The sequence below is a fragment of the Microtus pennsylvanicus genome, chromosome 6 (assembly GCF_037038515.1).
Source record: "Microtus pennsylvanicus isolate mMicPen1 chromosome 6, mMicPen1.hap1, whole genome shotgun sequence".
Taxonomy (NCBI): Eukaryota; Metazoa; Chordata; class Mammalia; order Rodentia; family Cricetidae; genus Microtus; species Microtus pennsylvanicus.
The window spans coordinates 80,472,081-80,492,343 of NC_134584.1; the positions used below are offsets into that span (position 1 = coordinate 80,472,081).

At 38.1% G+C, this 20,263-nt stretch overlaps 1 protein-coding gene across 1 annotated transcript in view; it reads left to right on the forward strand.

The window, feature by feature from the left end:
* Otud4 (OTU deubiquitinase 4) overlaps positions 1-20,263 on the forward strand; it is a 44,383-nt gene extending 24,120 nt beyond the window's left edge. The window contains exons 8-21 of the mRNA XM_075976538.1: positions 68-122; positions 810-927; positions 1,025-1,089; positions 1,515-1,609; positions 3,366-3,448; positions 3,547-3,736; positions 7,553-7,715; positions 9,835-9,955; positions 10,670-10,725; positions 11,503-11,580; positions 12,747-12,885; positions 13,375-13,629; positions 14,387-14,427; positions 15,370-20,263. Coding sequence (XP_075832653.1) covers positions 68-122; positions 810-927; positions 1,025-1,089; positions 1,515-1,609; positions 3,366-3,448; positions 3,547-3,736; positions 7,553-7,715; positions 9,835-9,955; positions 10,670-10,725; positions 11,503-11,580; positions 12,747-12,885; positions 13,375-13,629; positions 14,387-14,427; positions 15,370-16,563 — 2,653 coding nt within the window. The 3' untranslated portion in view covers positions 16,564-20,263. The remainder of the gene's footprint in view (positions 1-67; positions 123-809; positions 928-1,024; positions 1,090-1,514; positions 1,610-3,365; positions 3,449-3,546; positions 3,737-7,552; positions 7,716-9,834; positions 9,956-10,669; positions 10,726-11,502; positions 11,581-12,746; positions 12,886-13,374; positions 13,630-14,386; positions 14,428-15,369) is intronic.

The following is a 20,263-nucleotide window of genomic DNA, read 5'->3' on the forward strand; positions in this document are numbered from 1 at the left end:
ACAAAAGAAAGGTTGATTGTATGCAAATATAACTTTGGTTCCTAATTGGTGTTTTGTTCCTTTATAGGAGTAAGAGTACTGCTGCTACTGATGTGAATGGATTTAAGCCTTCAGGCAGTGAGGTATTTTTTTAACTTAATCTTTAGTATATAAGAAGCCCCAAATTTTATGGTCATTTTCCTTAGTTGGCGTTGCTATGTTAGTAAGAAACTTATTTGGGGGAGCTCAGCACTGAGACCAAGGGCTAAAGCTGGGAGATTGAAAAATGCAGACCACCAAGACATTGCTTGTTCTGGTTTGCTTCTGGACCAGGGTCTAATCAGGCCTGTGTCTGGACAGCTTTCCTGCAGCCGCTCCCCTCTCAAAGTGGCCAGATGGGAATTCAGGACCAGTGTTGTTTTCCAGCATTGACACGGCCCACCATGCTATTGGTGCTGACACTGCCTCAGTTGGTGTGACTGGGCCAGGGACTTGGATTGGAACAGCGTTTGGTAGCTTGATTGGCTGTACTGTCTCGCAAGCAACAGCTCTCCTCCTATGCCCTTCTGGCCTCTTCTGTTTGATGATCACCTTCCTAATCCTTTTCTCCGTGAGGCTCCATGACTTCACACAGTGGTTCCTGGTGCTGGAGTGTGCTAATAAGCTTTACCTTTAAACAACGAAGAAAAAAGGAAAGAAAAGAAGGAACTTATTTGCTGCTTCCTACTTTTTTCTTAAGTTTTTTTTTGTTGTTTTACTTTTGTGCATATTTGAAACAATGTTTTAAATGCATTTCTGTGTTGATTGGAAGTCTGACATTGTTTATTTAGAACCCAGAGAACAATGGGAATGTGGCTGACCTTCCTCTGTCCAGAAAGGTTCTTAAGTCGCTCAACCCAGCAGTCTATAGAAATGTGGAGTATGAAATTTGGCTGAAGTCCAAACAAGGTAAGTTAAACTGAATGTTGTGTAAAATTGCCTTGTAGCACTTGAAAATAAGAAGATAAAGTTGGTATTTTATTGATTTTTTTTTTTAAACTAACAGCTCAACAGAAACGTGATTATTCCATTGCTGCTGGATTACAATATGAAGTTGGAGATAAATGCCATGTAAGTGATTTCTACTAAAAGAGAAAGTGACTTTATCTTATTTTCTAAAGAAACCATCAACTAAAATTGACTGTTCATTATTTGGATTTTACAGTTCATTTATGCTAAACACAAGTAGAATCATCCTAATGTTGAAATTTGTTTGTAAAATTTTTGTTGTCCTTGTTTTTGAGACAGTGTTTCACTATATAGTCCTGGCTGGTCTGGAACTCTGTAGGCCAAGCTGGCCTCAAGTTCACAGAGATCCTACTGCCACTGCCTCCCGAGTGCTGGGTCTTTATCCATTTTATTTGAATTCAATTTATTTGAAATCATAAGCAGTTGAAATGATATGTAGGTGACTTGATAACTCATTTAAAAATGAGCTACTGATGTATGTATTAAAAAGAATCGGGTGTCTGATTTTTCTTTTTGGTGTTCAACAGGTTAGATTGGATCATAATGGAAAATTTTCTAATGCAGACAGTCATGGCATTCACTCTGAGAATGGACCAGTTTTATCAGAAGAACCGGGAAAAAAGTATGTATTTTTCAGCCGAGGTGTTTGCTAAAACTCTTTGATTTAGCCTACTGCAAATATGAATACTGGTTTCCTTGCAGAGGAAGCTAGGTATGCAGCTTGTTCAAGGCCAGTCTGGTCTACATAGAGGTCTAGGGAAGCCAGGGGTATACATACCCCATCTCAAAAAAATAAAAATAAAAACAAAAGCAAAACGCAAAACTAAAAATAGAACTAACCAAACAAAAGAGAATAAACAGCAACAAAACCAGGAACTCAATTTTAATCTCTAACTTCTGAATAAAAGCCAGACATAGCTGTGTATGCCTGTAACACCAGTATTGGACATCAGAAGTAGGTGAATCTCTGGTGCTCAGCTAGCCATGTAAAATGAACTTCAGGTTTATTGGAGGTGTACCTTGAAAAACCTGATAGAAACATGCACACATATAGCATACACATAGGCAGCATACAAACACACACAGTAGTTCGAGTTTAAATCTAATGTTTTGCTCATTGGTACATTTCTGAAATGCTAGTTAATTTTAATGGCTACAGTTTTAAAATATATTCTTCATCAAAATCAATTGAGAAAGAAATTTAAAGAACACCATAAGTTGGTGAGTTTATAAAGTATGGAGTTATAGAACAGGCACCATATTCCTTTTTATTTTCTTAGGTGCAGGATTATATACAGTCAGTAGTTTGTCAGTGGCTGGGTGTGGAGGTGTATGCCATTAACCCAGCACTCAGGAAGTAGAGTCAAGCAGATTTCCTGGGCCAAAGTGGTAGATAAACTTGATGTGAACTAGGGCTGCATAGTGAAACCTTTTTTTAACCTTTTTTTAAAGAGTGTCAGTAATATCCCCCCCCAAAAAAAAATTGTTTGAATTACTGCTCCCTTTACTATAGGAAAAGGTAATAAACTACACCTTAACCTTTATTAAAAAAAAACAAATTTAAATATATATGACTGTAAAGTATATAGTACAGCAAACTCCAATATAAATATCACTACTTTCCTATATTTAATTTCTTTTGGCTTTTTTGAGACAGGGTTTCTCTGTTACCCTGGCTTTTATGGAGCTTACTCTGCAGACCAGGCTACCTTCAAACTCAGGGATCTGCCTGCCTCTGCTTCCATATTGCTGGGATTAAAGGTCACCTCAGCTAGCCCTTACTTAGTAATTTTAATGAACCTTGTTTTGTTTTGTTTGTTTGTAACATCTCACTTTGTTGCACTGCCTGTCTTGAAAGCTGTGTATAGTTCAGGTTGGCCTCACAGAAATAGACCTGCATCTGCCTCCAGGAAGGCTTGGATTAAGGATATGTAGCATCTGCTAATTTACCCTTTCTCTTTTTTTCCTCTCTCTAAAATAGATATAAATATTTATTTTTTTGGGACTGGTTCTACATAAACCTGACTGTTTTAGCTCACTGTAGACCAGGCATGTGCTAGTATGCCTGGCTAAAATTGGGAAATATTGAAGATAGAAAATCTCTAATATCAATGCAGGATATGTGTTTTAATGTTGATTCTTAAAGATGTAGTGTTTTGTCGGCATGTTAAGTGCAGTGCATGCATGTTTGCTGCTTGAGGAGGCTAGGAGAGGGTATTGGGTCCTCTCGCATTGGAGTTAGGACCTTTATGAGCCAGGGTGCTGAGAGTTGGACCCTGGTTCTAGAAGAGCAGCCAGTGCTCTTAACCACTGAGCCCTCTCTCCAGCCGTGTTCATATGCAATATTATTACTAATGAAGATTTCATTTACTTTGAAGACATACACCGAAGAACCTCAAGCCACCTCCCCCAGAAAGCTGGAACACAGTGTCAGGAAAGAAGATGAAAAAGTCTAATTCAGGTAAATTCATAACAAAGTTTTGTAAGATTATGATGATAGTACTTGGAGTTGTTAATTTACGCCTGGGAAATTGTGAGATCGTTTTGTGTTTTCCACAGATACGGATTACAGAGGGCCAAAGAGTCTAAGCAAGCCAATAAAAGCCCCATCAGCACTACCTCCTCGACTACAGCATCCTTCTTCAGGTGTAAGACAGCATGCATTCTCTAGTCATTCTTCAGGGTCCCAGTCTCAAAAATCCTCCAGTGAGCATAAGAATCTAAGTAGGACACCCTCACAGATCATAAGGTAACCTTCCCGAATTCAAGAGAAGTAGAAGTCATGAGAGGCATTGTATGTGTTTTATTATAGTCATTTTTTTTGGTTACATTTTCTTGTTGGTATTTGTTTATAATGTAGTATTGAAAAGTATTGCCAGGTGGTGGTTGTGCACACTTTTAATGCTAGCACACAGGAAGCAGAGGCAGGTAGATCTCTGAGTTCAAGGCCAGCCTGGTCTACAAAGCGACCTCCAGCACAGCCAGGGCTATACAGAAAAATCTTATCTCATAAAACTTAAAAGTATTATCGATAGAATTCCCAAATGGTACAAAATAACACTATAGAGGAATAAGCCTTTATTTTTGAATATTTTGTTTAAAGTGTGGCAAATGTTTATGTTAGCTCTGTGGGACCTCTCAACCACTGAGGCCAGAAGAATAATGATCCACAGGAGGCAAGAAGGTGTATAGGTAATACCTTAAGCAAAAAATAGAAACAGTATAAGGACAATGACGTCAAATTTGTAACTATATACAAAACTATTTTAAACAGAAGTAGAAACATACATACAGTGTAACAAAAATAACCTTAAATTTGTATAAGTATACAAAAATCTATAGCAATGTAAATTATTTAAAACTACTAGTTGATTTTTTTTTTTTAAGTTTCAAAGTAGATTCAGTAATGTACCTTTTTATCCTATCTTGTCTGTCTTCCCCCCTTTTGATCATACCCAATGACAACTGGTAACTAACCCCACTTATGTGATGACAAATATCCATAACCCAGTGAAAGACCAAAAACCATCTACCCCGTGTCTTGGGAATGTGGGTGTCATGTTTTCAAAATTACTTCCTTTTGTCTGGAGGGTGACTGGCATCTTTAGGGGACGCTTAGAATTATCCTGAGCAATTTGTAGTCCAAAGTTGATCTTTGGGTGGTGTTTATGGGCTTAGTGGCTTATCACAAACTGGGGAGAATCGTTATTGTGGGGCCCTATCATTCTTTTAGAGACTTCAGAGATTGTTAGAAGTGTTTATCATTCACTTCATACTGTCATGAGTTGTAAATCTTATGGTGGTTAAAGGAGGACCATGATCTGTTAAATACATCCGTGATATCTAGGCTCAGTTCCTAAATATCAGCTTCTGACTCAAGCCTGAAATCATGTACAGGAAGCTACATGAAACCTAAGGTTAGCATTAGTTAAGTTAGTACTTTATAATATTGTTAATTTAAAACAGGAAGTTAAATTTTTAGATAATACTTATATCTAAAAAAGTTTTAAGGAATCATAATGATTTGAGGGATATGAGATTAGTGACAATATAATATTTTTTTCTGTCCCATACCAGGTATCGCTTGATATAAGACAGGGACTTTGAACTTTCTTTTAATAAACATGCTTGGGCCTCAAAAGAAGAGAGCCACAGCCCAACTCCAAAAGCCAGCTTTAGTTTTTAATTGAGTCAGAACTACTTAAAGACCATTTGTTATGTAGAGACCAGCAAAAATAGACATTTTGAAAGGTTTATGAAATTTTATCCTGTAGGAAGTAACATTAGGCCAGATTACTCCTATTTTTGGTATTTTTCCCCCCAGATGGTTTTCCCTTACTTTTTCAATGCTTTATTTGTTCAAAGGTTTTTAGGTCCCTCAGTTGGATGTTTATATTTTCCTAGAAAGACAAAAACACCTAATTTGAGTTTTCCCTTTTATCAGGTTGAATAGCAACATCAGTTGATGAATTGTCTATCACCTTTTCTAATCAAAAGATCTCTCTTGCTAGAATTGAATATTGAGGGTATCTATAGCTTCTCTCCTGTGAAAACAAAAGCAAAACCTCTTCCCCAATTTAACACATTCTGGTTTTCATTCTGAAGTTAACACGTTTTTAAAGCATGCTCGTTGGTTTATTTAGTTTGGAATCTGTAAAATATACCTTCAGTAAAGGATAGGCTCTTGTGAACCTCTACTAACTTCTCCCCCTGACAGAGTGATCATTTATGTTAGACCAAGGGTAAAAGAAGTATATAATATAAAACAACCTAGTTTATTAACAGTTGCCATTAATTTCTGAAAATTTAAACCTAACCCTATTTCCGTACGATTTGAAATCCTCAAAATTCAGGGCAGTTTTAATTCTGAGCAATTGTAATTCTATCAGGGAACAGGACAACCAGAAATATTTAAGAAATAGCCACAGAGAATCCAGTAGCCCATGCAAGCAGGAAAGTACTTATCCAGCTGATACTGTAAACAAAACAAAAAGGTGGATAGTATCACAGTATAACCATGGAGGAGGAACTTGCTGGAAAACTTCAGTTCTCACTACGTGATAGTCTGTGGTACTAGAGACAACTGTAGGTGAGAACTTGAGAATAAGTCCTGCTGATTGCACTTCTGCCTTCACGGGAATTTAGAAACATGCATGTTCTCTTGGAATTTCTTGGCTACTGTATTATCTAAAAATCTTTCTTGATTCCACTTTGTCCCCATTTTCCCGTTTAAATCCCTCCCAAGACCATTTAACATTATTTTCAACTTTCTTGTTACGTTGTACAGAATTACAAATTTAAAATGTGAAGTTTTAGTAATCATAAATACAAAGTAATCTGGGTGGTGTTTGGATCTAAAAGGCCTGAAATAAAAGGATATAATAAAATTCCTTATTTTGTTACTGTTGCAAGTGCTCCATTGAATAGATGTGTAATTTGACCAGGCATCAGCAGGGAAAGTATCCACAATCTCAATTTTTTTTTTAAGTTTTGAATTTTATGAATGATTTCTTGTTTATACAAGTGATAGAAACGATAGAAATAGTATCCATACTGTTCTTTTAGAAATGTTTGTTTTTATGTATAAGCACATGTATAAGTAAGTGCAGTGTCTGTCTGTGCACACTTAGTACCTGAAAAGATCAGAAGAGAGGACATAAGATCTTCTAGAACTGGAGTTAAGTTGGTTGTCAGCTGCTGTGTTGGTATTAGGAAACAAAACCTAGTTTCTTTGCAAGACATCCATCTTAACTGCTGAGCCATGTTCAGCCCTTCATACTACTTTTAATTGCTGCAAGCCATATATGAATATTAGAGTTGTTAGTAAATGCATTATTGCATCTCTTATGATCGTTCTCTGTTACCAAAGTTAAGTTCCCTTGAGGTTTCAGTGGCAGACAGTATCCCAGTCTGACACCTATCATTGCTGTCAGTTCTCTGCTTTTCTTGGTGCTGTAGCCAGTAATTAGGATGTCTTTGTGTCTCATCTGGTTATTGCCTTTAGAACAGGAAATCAGAATGCGTTCTCTTCCTCTCTTAAACCTATTTTTCCTTCACATTTTAATTAATTAACGTTCATTGTTTGGGTGCATATGGGCTACATTGTACTCGCTGATGTCAGAAGAAAATTTGTAGGTGTTATTGTTCTCCTTTATTCATATGAATTCTGGGTATTGAACTCCGATTTCCAGGCTTGGTGACAAACCTTAAGCCATTTTCAGCTTTATCTTTTCAGAGTAAATTTTTATGATAGTATTGGAATATGTACAGTGTTTATATTTCTGCACTCGGGAAAAAAATTCAGTTACTTCTGTATCATGTAGAAGGAAGTGAGTTAAATAAGTGAGTAAAATAACTTCCAATTTATTGTGCACCACTGTCAGTTTTTATCTAACTTTGTAAAGTAGCTTTAAGTGCTGATTTTGTTGCTAGCTGTCCTAAGTTTCAAAGTGTTGTGTGGTTGTTTAGTTGAATATTTGTACAGCAGAAAAGATCATTGCATTTTTGTATTCTGCATATTTGCCTCTTATTTTTTCCTGAAAAAAAAAAATGTTTTATTTGACAGAAAACCTGATCGTGAAAGAGCTGAGGATTTTGATCACGTGAGTCGTGAATCTAACTATTTTGGCCTCTCCCCAGAAGAACGCAGAGAAAAACAAGCTATTGAAGAGTCTCGTTTATTGTATGAGATTCAGAACCGGGATGAACAGGCTTTTCCTGCCCTTTCTGTACGTATGTAGAAATTTTAAAGGTTAACTTTAAGAAGTCTTTCCTGATACACAGTTTGTAGTATCAAAATGATGATGAACTTAATTTTTTTTTAACTGAAAGTATTTTAAATGTTATGGGAGCCTTGGTATGGTGGTTATGTGCTTATAATCCCGGCTAATTGAGAAGCAAGAATCCCTGAATTCAAGGCCATCTTGGTGAAATTCTGTGTCAAGATAAAAAGACAGGAGGGACGGGCAGTACAAGTAAAGCCTTTATGTAGTTAACCCTGGGACTAAAGATACTGTTGAAAAAGTAGGTGATTCACCTGTTCACCTGATAGTGAGGAGTATTTCCTTTCAGACCAAGGATGTAGTATTTGCAAGCAGAGCCTGCAGGAGAAGGCTTAGAATGCAGTTGACCTCTCTTACAAGGTTTTCTGAATAGTCAAGATAAACTTCATTGACATGTGCATTAGTACCATATTAGTGTAAGCAAGAAGCACATGGATTTGTTTTGTTCCGTTTTCAGTCTGTGGGCTGAGCTAGATACTTCTGATGAAAGCGATGACTCTGCCTTCAGTTTCCTTAGCTTTGGGGCCATCAGAAAGGAAAGCCATTGCCATATAGAGTTGCCATATATACGTCTTACTTAGAGTAGGGGAGTGAGAAGGCAGTGTCAACGTCTTAGACAAAGTCAGGTAGAAGGCATATAGCAGACTCGTTTATTTAACAACGGGAGAATCTTACATACCCTCCCAGCACCCAGGTGCTCCAATCCGTTGACACTGCATGGTCACCCCTCATTGTCTAGACGTGATCAGCACCAGACAGACTACAGGTTGGCTCTTCTCAACCTAGTAAGCTTTAATTTCCTACAGTGTAGGTGAGGGTTTCGTTGACATTATAGGAGGGCTTAATTGATTATCATAGGAACTGTGCTTGTGGTCTGTAAGTCTTGGTAAATGATATAAAATGGTAATAGTGAATGGAACAAACAAGGAAGAATGCTGTTGAAGGCTCCACTGTTCAGGGACAAGAACCAAGCTGCACAAGTTCATTCTTCTGTCTTCAGTGAGGAAGAAGCTCCGTTTAAAAGAGCTTATATGGACCAGTTCAGTCTGGAGCTTAGGGAGGGTTGCAAAACCTACCAAGTCAGAGGGGCCTGCATGATAGGTGCTCTCTGTGTACTAAAGACATTCCTTTTATGTCTTATTTGTTGTTTTTACATAGCTATTCTGTAAGGCTAATTTTAATTACTTAATCAAGTTCTGTCCTTCGTGAATGAGAAAAAAGTGCTCTTGTTATGTGGTCATAGATTATAAAATTTCATTGTTAAATTTTTATTTTCAACCTTCTATACTTCACATTTAGATTGGTGTGATGTTGGATTTAATAGTGGATTAGGTTTGTTTACTGGAATAGAACACTAAGCCTCCTTCCTGCTGTGTGATTAGGAGTGTTATGACAGGGATCTAGCACCTTCAATGATAATTTATCTTTAAAATTCAACTTTAGCTGGGCAGTTATGGCCAGCACTTGGGAGGTAGAGGCAGGCATATCTCTGTGAGTTCGAGGCCAGCCTGGTCTGCAAAGTGAGTTCCAGGACAGCTAGGGCTACTCAGAGAAACCCTGTTTTGTAAAAATGGGGTTAAAAAAAACAAACAAACAAACCCCAAACCAACAAATTAACTCTTTTCTCTTTGTTTTACCAATGATATGGTTGGGCCATTCAGGCCTCAGAGGATTTGCTCTTTATCACTTCAGTGATACTTGCTAATTGATTGTTATATTTCCCTTCCCAAGGGACCCTGGGAAGGTTGGTAGAGAAATTATTTTTGTGCAAAGAATATTAAGTGCAAGAGGACAATTTAATCAGTGTGATTCTTAAAATGATACATGAATTATTAATTTAGGTTGATAAATCTGATTACCTGATACTTTAGTTCAGTAAAAGACCTAGTTTAGAGCATATATTTGAATATGGACGCTAGATGATATCCATAACTACCTATCAACTAGATTCTAAAGTATTAAGAATATATGGCTATGAATTTTGAGATTTTTGGTTAGAAGTATAAATGTTATTTGTAGAACTTGTATTCATGTTTGTAATGCAAAGTGTGACTTTATTTTAAAGAGCCCATCAGTCAGTCAGTCCCCTCAGAATAGCAACTCATGTGTCCAGAGGAAGTCTTCACATGCAAGGGATAGAAAAGGAAGCATGCGGAGAACAGATGCAGAAGAACGGAAGGACAAAGGTATACTACTTCATTACTGAAGACACTTTTGCCAAGTTTCATACAGTAATTCCTGCCTTATTTGTGGTTTTGTTTATTTTGCAGTTTTAGGTATATAAGTAAACTGTGGTCTGGAAATCCTAAATGAACGAAGGATTCCAGAAATTTATAAGAGTCAAATTGAGTGCTGTATCTTTTGATACACTGGTTCTTCCTGTTCACGTGTGAAGGGCTAGTGTTACCATACTGTGTATGCTGCTGGCACACACATTTCTTTGTAGCTGTCATGAATACCACTTTGACTGGGTGTAGCAGTGCTTGTGTTCCAGCAATGCTTCCGTCATGCATAGTAGTGATGTTATCATTTTGAGTATGCCAAAAAAAGTCAGAATACTTTAAATGAAGAGGCCTTTGCAAGAGGTTATACTCACATAACCTGTTACAGAATAGTTGTTTGTAGTTTTGTTTTACTTCAATATTAGTTTGGGCTGTCTTTATAAATACAGGAAAAAAATGATAGTATAAGAAACTGTGTTGCCTTTCACAGTTCCAGACGTCAGCTGGAGGATTACCTACTGTGCATAAGAAGGATCACTACTGGGAAAAGACTAAAATTGTCAAGCTATATCTGACATTAGAATCATCGATTTGACCTAAGACAGTGTTTGTTTTTCTCTATTTAAATCTGAATGATGGTTGATGCTCCTTATTTTTCTTATTCTTAATCTGTTACAGATTCCCTACGTGGCCATACTCATGTGGATAAAAAAATCGAGTCAAGCACACTGGAGGTAAGGTTTTTAAATATTTTTAAAACATTTATCTATTTAATGTGCGTGCATGCGTGTCTGTACACCATGCTGTATGTGTGGAGAGCAGAGGGCAATTTGCAGGAGTCACTTACTTCCTGCTATGTTAGCCTTTGTTAGTTTTAGGAATTGAGCTCAAGGCTCCAGGCTTGGTGGCACTTACTTTAGCTGCTGAGCCATCCCCACCAAAAATTTTTCTTCTTTTTTTTTATTTTTATTTATTTTTTAGCTGCCCTGGAACTTGCTTTGTAGACCAGGCTATCCTTGAACTCAGAGATGTGCCTGCCTCTGCCTCTGGATGCTGGGAGGGCACCACCATACCTGGCTGGCCTTAAAAGTTTTAATGTTAGTCTATCTTAACTTGCAAAACAGTGTTTATTATTATTGTTGTTGTTTTTCATGACAGGATTTCTCTGTGTGGCCCCAGTCTGTCCTGGAACTCCCTATGTAGATTAGACTGGCCTTGAACTCACAGGTGTCCTCTTGCCCTTTCCTCCCAAGTGCTGGGATTAAACACATGCACCACCACACTCAGCCTGTGTTTATTCTCTATATAGTGATGTTGTAAAGGAGTCACTTATGTTCTTAGAAGTCCCATATAAAAACTCTCCAGTAATGTGACATTAAACCAATGTGCAGACAAAATTAAGTGGGAGTGGGTTCCCAGATCAGGTTCTCTGATCAAATTAGAAAGGCAACCACAGTTACCCAGAATGGAGTTCTTTTTAATTACAGTGTAACTTTTTCTTACTCCCAAAGGTCAGTGATGATAAATGTACAAGAGTTTCATCACCATCTAAGACAAAGAAAGTAGACTGCCCATCTCCTGTAGAACAAGTAAGTTACTGTGTAGATATAAGTTTCTGTCCCACCTCGTCCCCCAGCCCTTCAGTCCCAAAGAAGCACACAGAGGATTATAATAATTATAAACTGCTTGGCCTATTAGCTCAGGCTTATTACTAACTAGCTCTTACAACTTAACCCATAATTCTTGTCTATGTTTAGCCATAGTGGCTTGGTACCTTTTCTCATTGAGACATTTTTATCTCGCCTCCTCTCCATCTGGCTGGAGACTGACTCTCTTTTTCCCAGAATTCTCTTAGTTTTGTTGTCCCATCTATATTTCCTGCCTGACACTGGCCAATCAGCATTTTATTAAACCAATACAAGTGACAATCTTTACAGAGTACAAAAGCATTATCCACAGCATTACTGCACTAGGCAAGCAGAGCTCCTTTCTTTCTGGACTTCTTTTCTCTGTATGTGAAAACATCTACATTGTAAATGGAAGGATTCATTTCTGATAAATATAGGTGCTTAAATTTTTTTTTGGCCATTCTGTTTAGTCTAAAATGTTATAAAAGTTTATGGAATTACATTCTATAGCCAATCTCTGGCATTGATTTTGTGTCTTGATTTGAGTTTTGTGTTTGGCACCTCTTGTTAATTTTGAGCTTGTTCTGCTTGAAAATTAAGAAGATAAAATTTCTATTGTTAATATTTCTAGAAGTTATCTACATCATTATCAATGAATTACTCCATATACATTTAAAAAATACCAGTAGTTTGCCAAGCAAATAAACACACTTCAGTTTCTGCATACATTTTGGTTCTTGGTCTTATGTAAGAGTAGATACTTACTGTTGTATCAACATACTTTGTGTTCATAAAATGAATGTACTTAAGTATATTTTTAAAAATTTTTTGTGTAAGAATCTTTCTTTAAAAGGAAGCTTACGACTTTAAAGGGAATTTCTATGATTTTGTTCACTTGCCTTAAAAGCTTTTGTTGTTTCTTCCTGTGACTTGCACTAGGAATCTGTTAACATGAAATGAGTTCACATGGTATTTGTCAGCGAGTGAACTCTGATACTGACCTGAACAGTTAAATGCTTAGTGTTATAGTAGGGTGTTTTATACTTCACTCAAGATAAATTTGTTACTAAAATTTGTGTCAGAGAAAAATGATCTTTTTTTCCTTTTTTTCCCTCCCATTCTTGAAGAAGCCAGCAGAACACATATCTTTGTCAAATCCAGCTCCCCTTTTAGTCTCTCCAGAAGTCCATCTCACTCCTGCGGTGCCTTCTTTACCAGCCACTGTGCCAGCCTGGCCAAGTGAACCTACAACTTTCGGACCAACAGGTTAGTGGAGAATTTTTTAAAAATTTCCAGCCAGCTAAAAAAAATTCCTCTCAAATGAGAGGCTTCAAGTTGTTAAGTGAGAACTTGACTACAGCAGAAGTGTGAATGTGGGTCCTGTTAGGGCTCCTGACGTGATTTTGGAGGACCAACCGCACTGCGTGATGCGTGATCGTTAGGATATGCTTTTTATAATCTTGGGTTTGTGATATCTGAGCCAGTTCCTCTGTTGTTGGCCACAGTCTGTGTTTGCTGTGTAGGCCATACTGTTACATCTCCTTTAGGACTCTTTACACAGACCTTTACCTTAAATGGAGTTTTGGGGAACTGTAGTTGGAAGACACTGGCTCAACATAGTTCCTGGATTGGTCCTAATGTACTGTGGGTTGTTCACTGCATGCTTTTTACAGGGTGCGCAAGTTGTGTAGTATGAAATTAATGCAAGCTTTATTCCAAAGGAAAGTGGGTTTATTTTGTTCTCATCTTTCTTAGGTGTCCCTGCTCAGATTCCCATTTTGTCAGTGACACAGACAACTGGACCCGATGCTGCTGTGTCACAAGCGCATTTAACACCTTCTCCAGTTCCTGTGTCAATTCAGGCAGTTAACCAGCCCTTGATGCCTTTGCCTCAGACGATGAGCCTTTATCAAGACCCACTCTATCCTGGGTTTCCTTGTAGTGAGAAGGGAGACCGAGCCATTGCACCACCTTACTCACTGTGCCAGACCGGCGAGGACCTGCCTAAAGGTGAGGCCTCCACTTTGAACATGCGTTTTTTCCTGAGCACAACAGATTTAGTGAGGAGTGGAAAGATAGAAGTAGAAGTCAGAGCTCTGGTTTTTACCAAGCCATAGAAGGGATTCACTCAGCAAAGAGCAGAGATTTGGCTATTAAATCAGGACCATGTGATTGTTCAGGCCTATTCTAGTTAGCTTGGTCTTAGTAGAAAATGAGTTTTTGTGCTTAATGAAGCCTGTCCTGTACCTTTTTCCTTTTCTTTTTCCGTTCCAGAAACAATTCTACAGCTTTGAAATCATTTCTGGGCTTTAATTTCTTTTGTAGGTCGTGTGTCACTGTGCAGCCCAGGCTGCCTGGGGCTTGTTTTCTGCCCTTTCTCTCCTGGGCTCTGGGTAATAAGTATGCACTAATAATAGCTGTCTTGCTTTATAGAAATCTTACTATTTTTCCAGTGTTTTCATAATTTTTTGAAACCACCTATAGTATATGAAAAATACAGTGTTCATCTGAGTTTTCTCCCAGATTGAATTTTAGTCAGGTAGACTAAATTTAAGCTATTCAGGGACTAAATCTTAGTGCAGAGAAAAGTGTAGTGAATCCAGAGTTACCCTTGGAACAGTCTGGATTTTGGCTGTTTCCATTTTTGTGTTTTACTCTACAGGCACTCTGCCAGGAGAGTTTGTCACTAGAGCTATAATGATTGATAATGAAGGAAAGAAAAGCTTTGACTATGTAGTTTTAGTAAAAAAAAATTTTTTATTTTCAGATAAGAACATTCTTCGATTCTTCTTCAATCTTGGTGTAAAGGTATTTATATTTTATCCTTAAAGTTAATTTTCTTCTTATCACTATCAACAGTAAAATTTAAAGTATTTAATTCTTAATTGATTGATAATCTAAGGTTTACTACATGCTACCTTTTATGTTTGTCTTTGGAACGGGTTGTAGTTTTTACTTGCTTGTTCTTTTAATTCGTGACGGTTTGGCCTTGAAGGGACTGCTCAAGGGCACGTCCTTGATGGGGAGTTAGTTGAAAGCTCTTAGTTTGAAGTAGTACTTTTAGCCAGTTTAGGTGTATCATCCTTTGCAAACCAGTTAGTGTCTCCGAAGCCACCATTGGGACGGTTGGAGGAAGTGATGACATATATATAGAAAGCATTGGTCTTTCTGTAAGGTGGGGACTTCTCTCACTATCACAGCAGAACTTGCCTTGGCGGTGGTGGTGGTTGGGGGGGATCGCTTTCCTTAGAAAGAGACTACAGAGCTTCACTGTCCATGTCAGTCAGTGTTTTGCTGTCTTTGACTTGACTTCATTACTGCGGTTCTGTAAACATAAGCTATCAAGTGCTCCAATCCAGTAGCCAGCTTTTTTTATCCTCTGCTAATAGGTCTGATTTGTTAATTCTTGGTTATTGGATTAATTTGAGGGCTTCTAGAATTATTAGTCCTGTTGGAGAACATGTCCTGTTCTAGCATTTTCCTGGCAGGTTAGAGTTAAGATGTGAGTAGGCCTAACTAAACTCCTGGTGGCTGTCTTAATGCTTCCTATTAACCCCAGGAATCAGTCAGGGTCATGAAGTGACGTGATTCCAGTTCTTTTCATGTTGTGTATCACTTCGATCATCTTGTATTGGTGCTTAGAGTATATAATCTTTATAAGCATGAGAGACTTGGCTTGAGCTAAATACTTTCAGAAAGACAGCTTTTTAACCTCTAGTATTTGTTTATTTTACTGTTTTTGTCTTTCAGGCATATAGTTGTCCTATGTGGGCCCCACATTCTTACCTGTATCCTCTGCACCAGGCCTACATGGCAGCCTGTAGGATGTACCCAAAGGTCCCTGTTCCTGTGTATCCTCAGAATACTTGGTTCCAGGAAGCCCCTCCTGCTCAGAGTGAAAGTGACTGTCCTTGTCCTGATGCCCACTACTCTATGCATCCCGAGGCCAGTGTTAATGGACAGATGCCACAGGCAGAGATTGGACCTCCTGCATTCTCTTCACCTCTGGTTATCCCTCCGTCTCAGGTGTCTGAAGGTCATGGACAATTGTCTTACCAACCTGAACTTGAGTCTGAGAATCCCGGGCAACTTCTTCATGCTGAATATGAAGAATCACTAAGTGGCAAGAACATGTACCCACAACCGTCCTTTGGACCTAACCCGTTCTTAGGTCCCGTTCCTATTGCACCTCCTTTCTTTCCTCATGTTTGGTATGGGTATCCATTTCAGGGATTTGTGGAAAATCCTGTCATGAGGCAGAATATTGTCTTGCCCTCTGATGAGAAAGGGGAACTGGATTTGCCCTTGGAGAATCTAGATCTGTCTAAAGAATGTGACTCTGTCCCGGCAGTGGGTGAGTTTCCGGAACCCAGAGTTGAAGCAAGTGTGAGCAGCAAGCATGAAGGCCGAGTGGAACAGTCATCCCAGACACGAAAGGCAGACATTGTTTTGGCTTCAGGTTCTCCTGGAACAGAGGGAAAGGCTCATCCTCCCACTCAGATTCTAAACAGAGAGAGAGAAACCATGCCTGCTGAACTTGAGCCTAAGAGGACCATTCAGAGTGTGAAAGAAAAACCAGAGAAAGTGAAAGATCCTAAGGCTGCTGCTGATGTAGCTGGCCCTGGGGCCAACTCTGTGGATAGATTGCAAAGACCAAAAGAAGAGAGTTCAGAAGATGAGAATGAAGTGTCTAATATATTGAGAAGTGGCAGACCCAAGCAGTTCTATAATCAAACTTATGGAAGCAGGAAATACAAAAGTGATTGGGGTTCTTCTGGTAGAGGTGGATATCAACATGTGAGAGGCGAGGAGTCCTGGAAAGGGCAGCCTAACAGAAGCCGGGATGAAGGTTTTCAGTACCATCGAAATGTTAGAGGACGCCCATATAGGGGAGATAGGAGGAGATCAGGGATGGGAGATGGCCACAGGGGACAGCACACTTAATGGCTAGTTGTTGCTCGTATTGTAGAGCTGAAGCCTTTTCGTAGGTGGAGTATTTCTGAAGGCTTTAAAAACATTAAAATAAAAACCCAAATTGGAACTATCTCCTCCCTTCCCCATTTACCCTTAATTCCTATTCCATAATAGGATGAAACTTTGGACATGAGTTCAAGGGGTAGATGAATTTTTGGCATTGTGTTTTTTCTTACTCAGAATCTGTTTATTGGGTTACTGCCCCCATAAAAAGTAAATATGACTTCAAGTATTTTTTTATAAACAACTCAATATAAAACATAGACATAGTGTTTGTTTCTTTTCCTCTGGTGTAAGTTTGATTTTAAAACATTGGAAATGTGTGCTTTTAGCGTTTACTGAAGTGACAAGAAAGTAAAGCATTCAACACACTATAGATTCCAAAACGTAACATTGCACCAAATAGAAATGTATATTTTATTATGCAATGCCTTAGTCATAAACTGGGCTCCAACAGTTCTCAGCCTCAAACACTGTTGTCTTTTAATATGCTTCCAACCCAAAGGCCTTTCATCTCAGTATCTGTCAAACTTGAATAACGTCTTCTCTCTACTATTACACACGAGGCAGCCTATTAACCTGTGTCTCAGAATTGTTGTATATAGTTCTTTTAATATCCATAGGGTATATTTTTGAATTTTGGTGAGTATTTGTTGACCTTGAGATTGCATACAGTAGATGTTTAAGAAATAGTAGGAAGTCCTGTGAGACGCTGTTTCCATCCAGAACTTAGCACTGCTGTAAATATCATGGTGCCTACCCGAAAGGAATGTAGATGCTATGCATTTTGAGAATAATCTGCATCTGTTAAAACTGCAGAGGTTTTTAATGCCACTTTAACACTAATGCACTGACAGATTCTAAATATTTTGTGAGAAATGTTGAAATTTTTAACTTGATAGGCTTCTCTATATAGTGTTTTCCTCCCTGCTCATTGGTTATTTTTATCACTTTACAGTTGCATGTTCAACTTGTCATAGCTGGAATTACTGTATAAAAAGAACGTGATTGTGACTTCTAGTTTTTCTAGAGGATGCTGCTAGAGGTGGCTTAGCTTTGCTTTTCGTAGCTCTTCCCCATCAGTGCTGTGTCTGATCTGCTTTTTTGGTCTGCAGTATTCACTAGAGGCTCCTTTGCATGTTGTGTTCTGTTCTCATTTAGAGATTGGACTCGGACAAGTTAACACAGTATTCACTTATCTGTGTTACTTTGTGAAACTAACTGTACTTTGTATTTCTTATTCGTATATATCAATGTGAAAATCTACCTTTTTTTTTTAAATGTTGCAATTACCTTGTGATCAGGCAGCTTGAATGCTATGCAATTAGTAGTATGGTGGTGATTTTCTTTGCATGTTCTGTGTAATATACCTAACCAGAAATAGATGTGGCTTTTGTTTTGGGGGGCAGATTACTTAAAAGCGAATACAGTTAACTTGAATATGACAAATGGAAGCAGACAGTTTTATGGGTCCTCTGATGCTTGTGGGAATGTTTGGCTGTCAGCTAGGCTCAATGAAGCTCCACTGTACTGTAATGATGGTGTTTACCTCTGTGTTGTTCCAAATACCCTCATGTCTGTGTAACTGCTGATTTGAGTAGTGATTAGCATTTAGAAATTTTGTAACATAGGACTTTAGAGAGCACTTTGAAAGATAACATTTTATTAATGATGGTGCTAGGTAAAAATTTTATAGCCTGGGATGTGCTGAAAAAAATTGAGAACCTGTTTTAAAGGAATTTGTTGTCTTCTAAGCTAGAATGGTTGTGAAGGTTCTGTGTTGCGGTGCTTCAGTATCTGGCTGGACTATGGTAAGGACTGTAGAGGAGCTTCTTAGTCCGTGCTTTTATGTAGAATTGGCTTTATTGCGTAGTTTCAAGATGAAAATCACCTTTTGATATAATAAAGTAGATTTAGAAGTTTGATACATGCTTGGTCTCAGGAGTCCAAAAGAAGTAGCTGTTTCCAATGTCCTGTGTTTTTCTGACTGGGCAAATGGTTAAAAATTGGACAGGAAAGAGTAATGCTTGGTTTCTTACAGTGGCTCTGTCTCACCTTAGTGAAGAACAGTGGTTAGTAGCTCCTGAGGGAAGCTGATGAGCTTGTTTGCTTACCTGACCTCTGGGATGTGATGAATGAGCAGTGAAAGAACTCTAGCCTGTGGTACTTTCTTTGTGACCTCTGACTTCAGTAGTTTTAAAATGATCAATCTTGTATGAAGGTCAGTTTTCTTTCTTTAGGTATGTGTTTAGGTGTAATTCATCCAGGGGATTTTGCCTTATCCTAAGGTCAGACTAGTGCCAAGCAAGCCTTTTTTCGTCACATGAACTGACCTGTCATACTGTATTTTGGAACATACTGTATTCTACACAAGGGAAGGGGGAAATGACAACTAAAAGTTCTTTGTATTGTAATTGGGAAACGATGAAACCTTATGATGGGATCTATTGAAGAAATGCTTCCCCTGACCAAAGCTCATCTGTTTTGTTTAGGTGCTTTAGTTGTACTAGACCCCGCCTCTTCCTTCCAGTACTGTGTCTCCTCAAGTTACTTCCTCTCAAGGCACATCCTCCATTCTTGCCCTGTGTACTCCTTGGCAGCCTTCATGTTGTTTCCGCTAAGTTTGTTTCATAGCTGCTACAACCTGACAGGAGTAGGTTTTCCACAATGCACAGTGCTGAGACAGTTTATGTGCTGCAAACCATTCTTTGAGCGTAGCATTTTCTTTGGCCCAAGGGTGAACTAAAATGCCTGTGAACTGCAAACTTGCTTGTGATTGACTCGGTGCAATACAGTTCATTTCTAAACATTTCTGGTTTAGAAAATACTCAGCCATCCTGGAAACTAGCAATATTTATTTTGCCTCATTTTACCTTCAATTTTAGATGAGGTGAAATTTGTCTTTCACTTAGGGTACTTGCAAGATCCATTTTAGTGTAGCTGAAGAGAAAGCTATATTTCTGTTTACTGTATTTTGCTTCCTATTTTATGTCTTATTTTTTTTAAAATCTTCATAATGGCTCACTTGAGTATGTCAGTTTGAAAGAGCTAAGATTTTCCTACTTAGCCATTGGCTTCCCCACTAATTGGTTTTTTTTTTCTTTTAAAGTTTCCACTTTCCCTAAGATTACAAGTTTTAGAAAAATCCTGTAAGAGGGTGGGTGCATGTCTTAATGCTGAGAAGCAGCAGCTTTGGGGTTGAATTTACTTGAATGGTTTAAAAATTGCATTGTTACAAAGTTAGAAAAAATTTTATGTATGGAAAAATGATCCTAGCCTTACACTGAGTACAATAATACTTATAAGCATGTGAAGATGTGATCATTTGTGATGTTACTTGTAAAAACATATATACATATCTATACATATCTTTTGAAGTGTTGAAAGGAATAGTACTTTATATTCTTTATCATACCACTTTTGTAAGTGTTGAATATATTGCTGTTTATTTTTCTATGTTCTGTTTCGTAGCCTTAAGAAGTGTTTCAAACGATCTGAATGTATAAACCAAGTCAATGCCCTACATGGTGTGATGCTGCATTATATATACAACCGTGTGCATATATTAAAATTCTGTCTGTCGATTCTGCTTGGGATTCTTTGGTCTTTGGGTAACCCAATATATCACATGTAATTCTGAGGATAAGTCTTAGTAAACTCTTGAAAATTA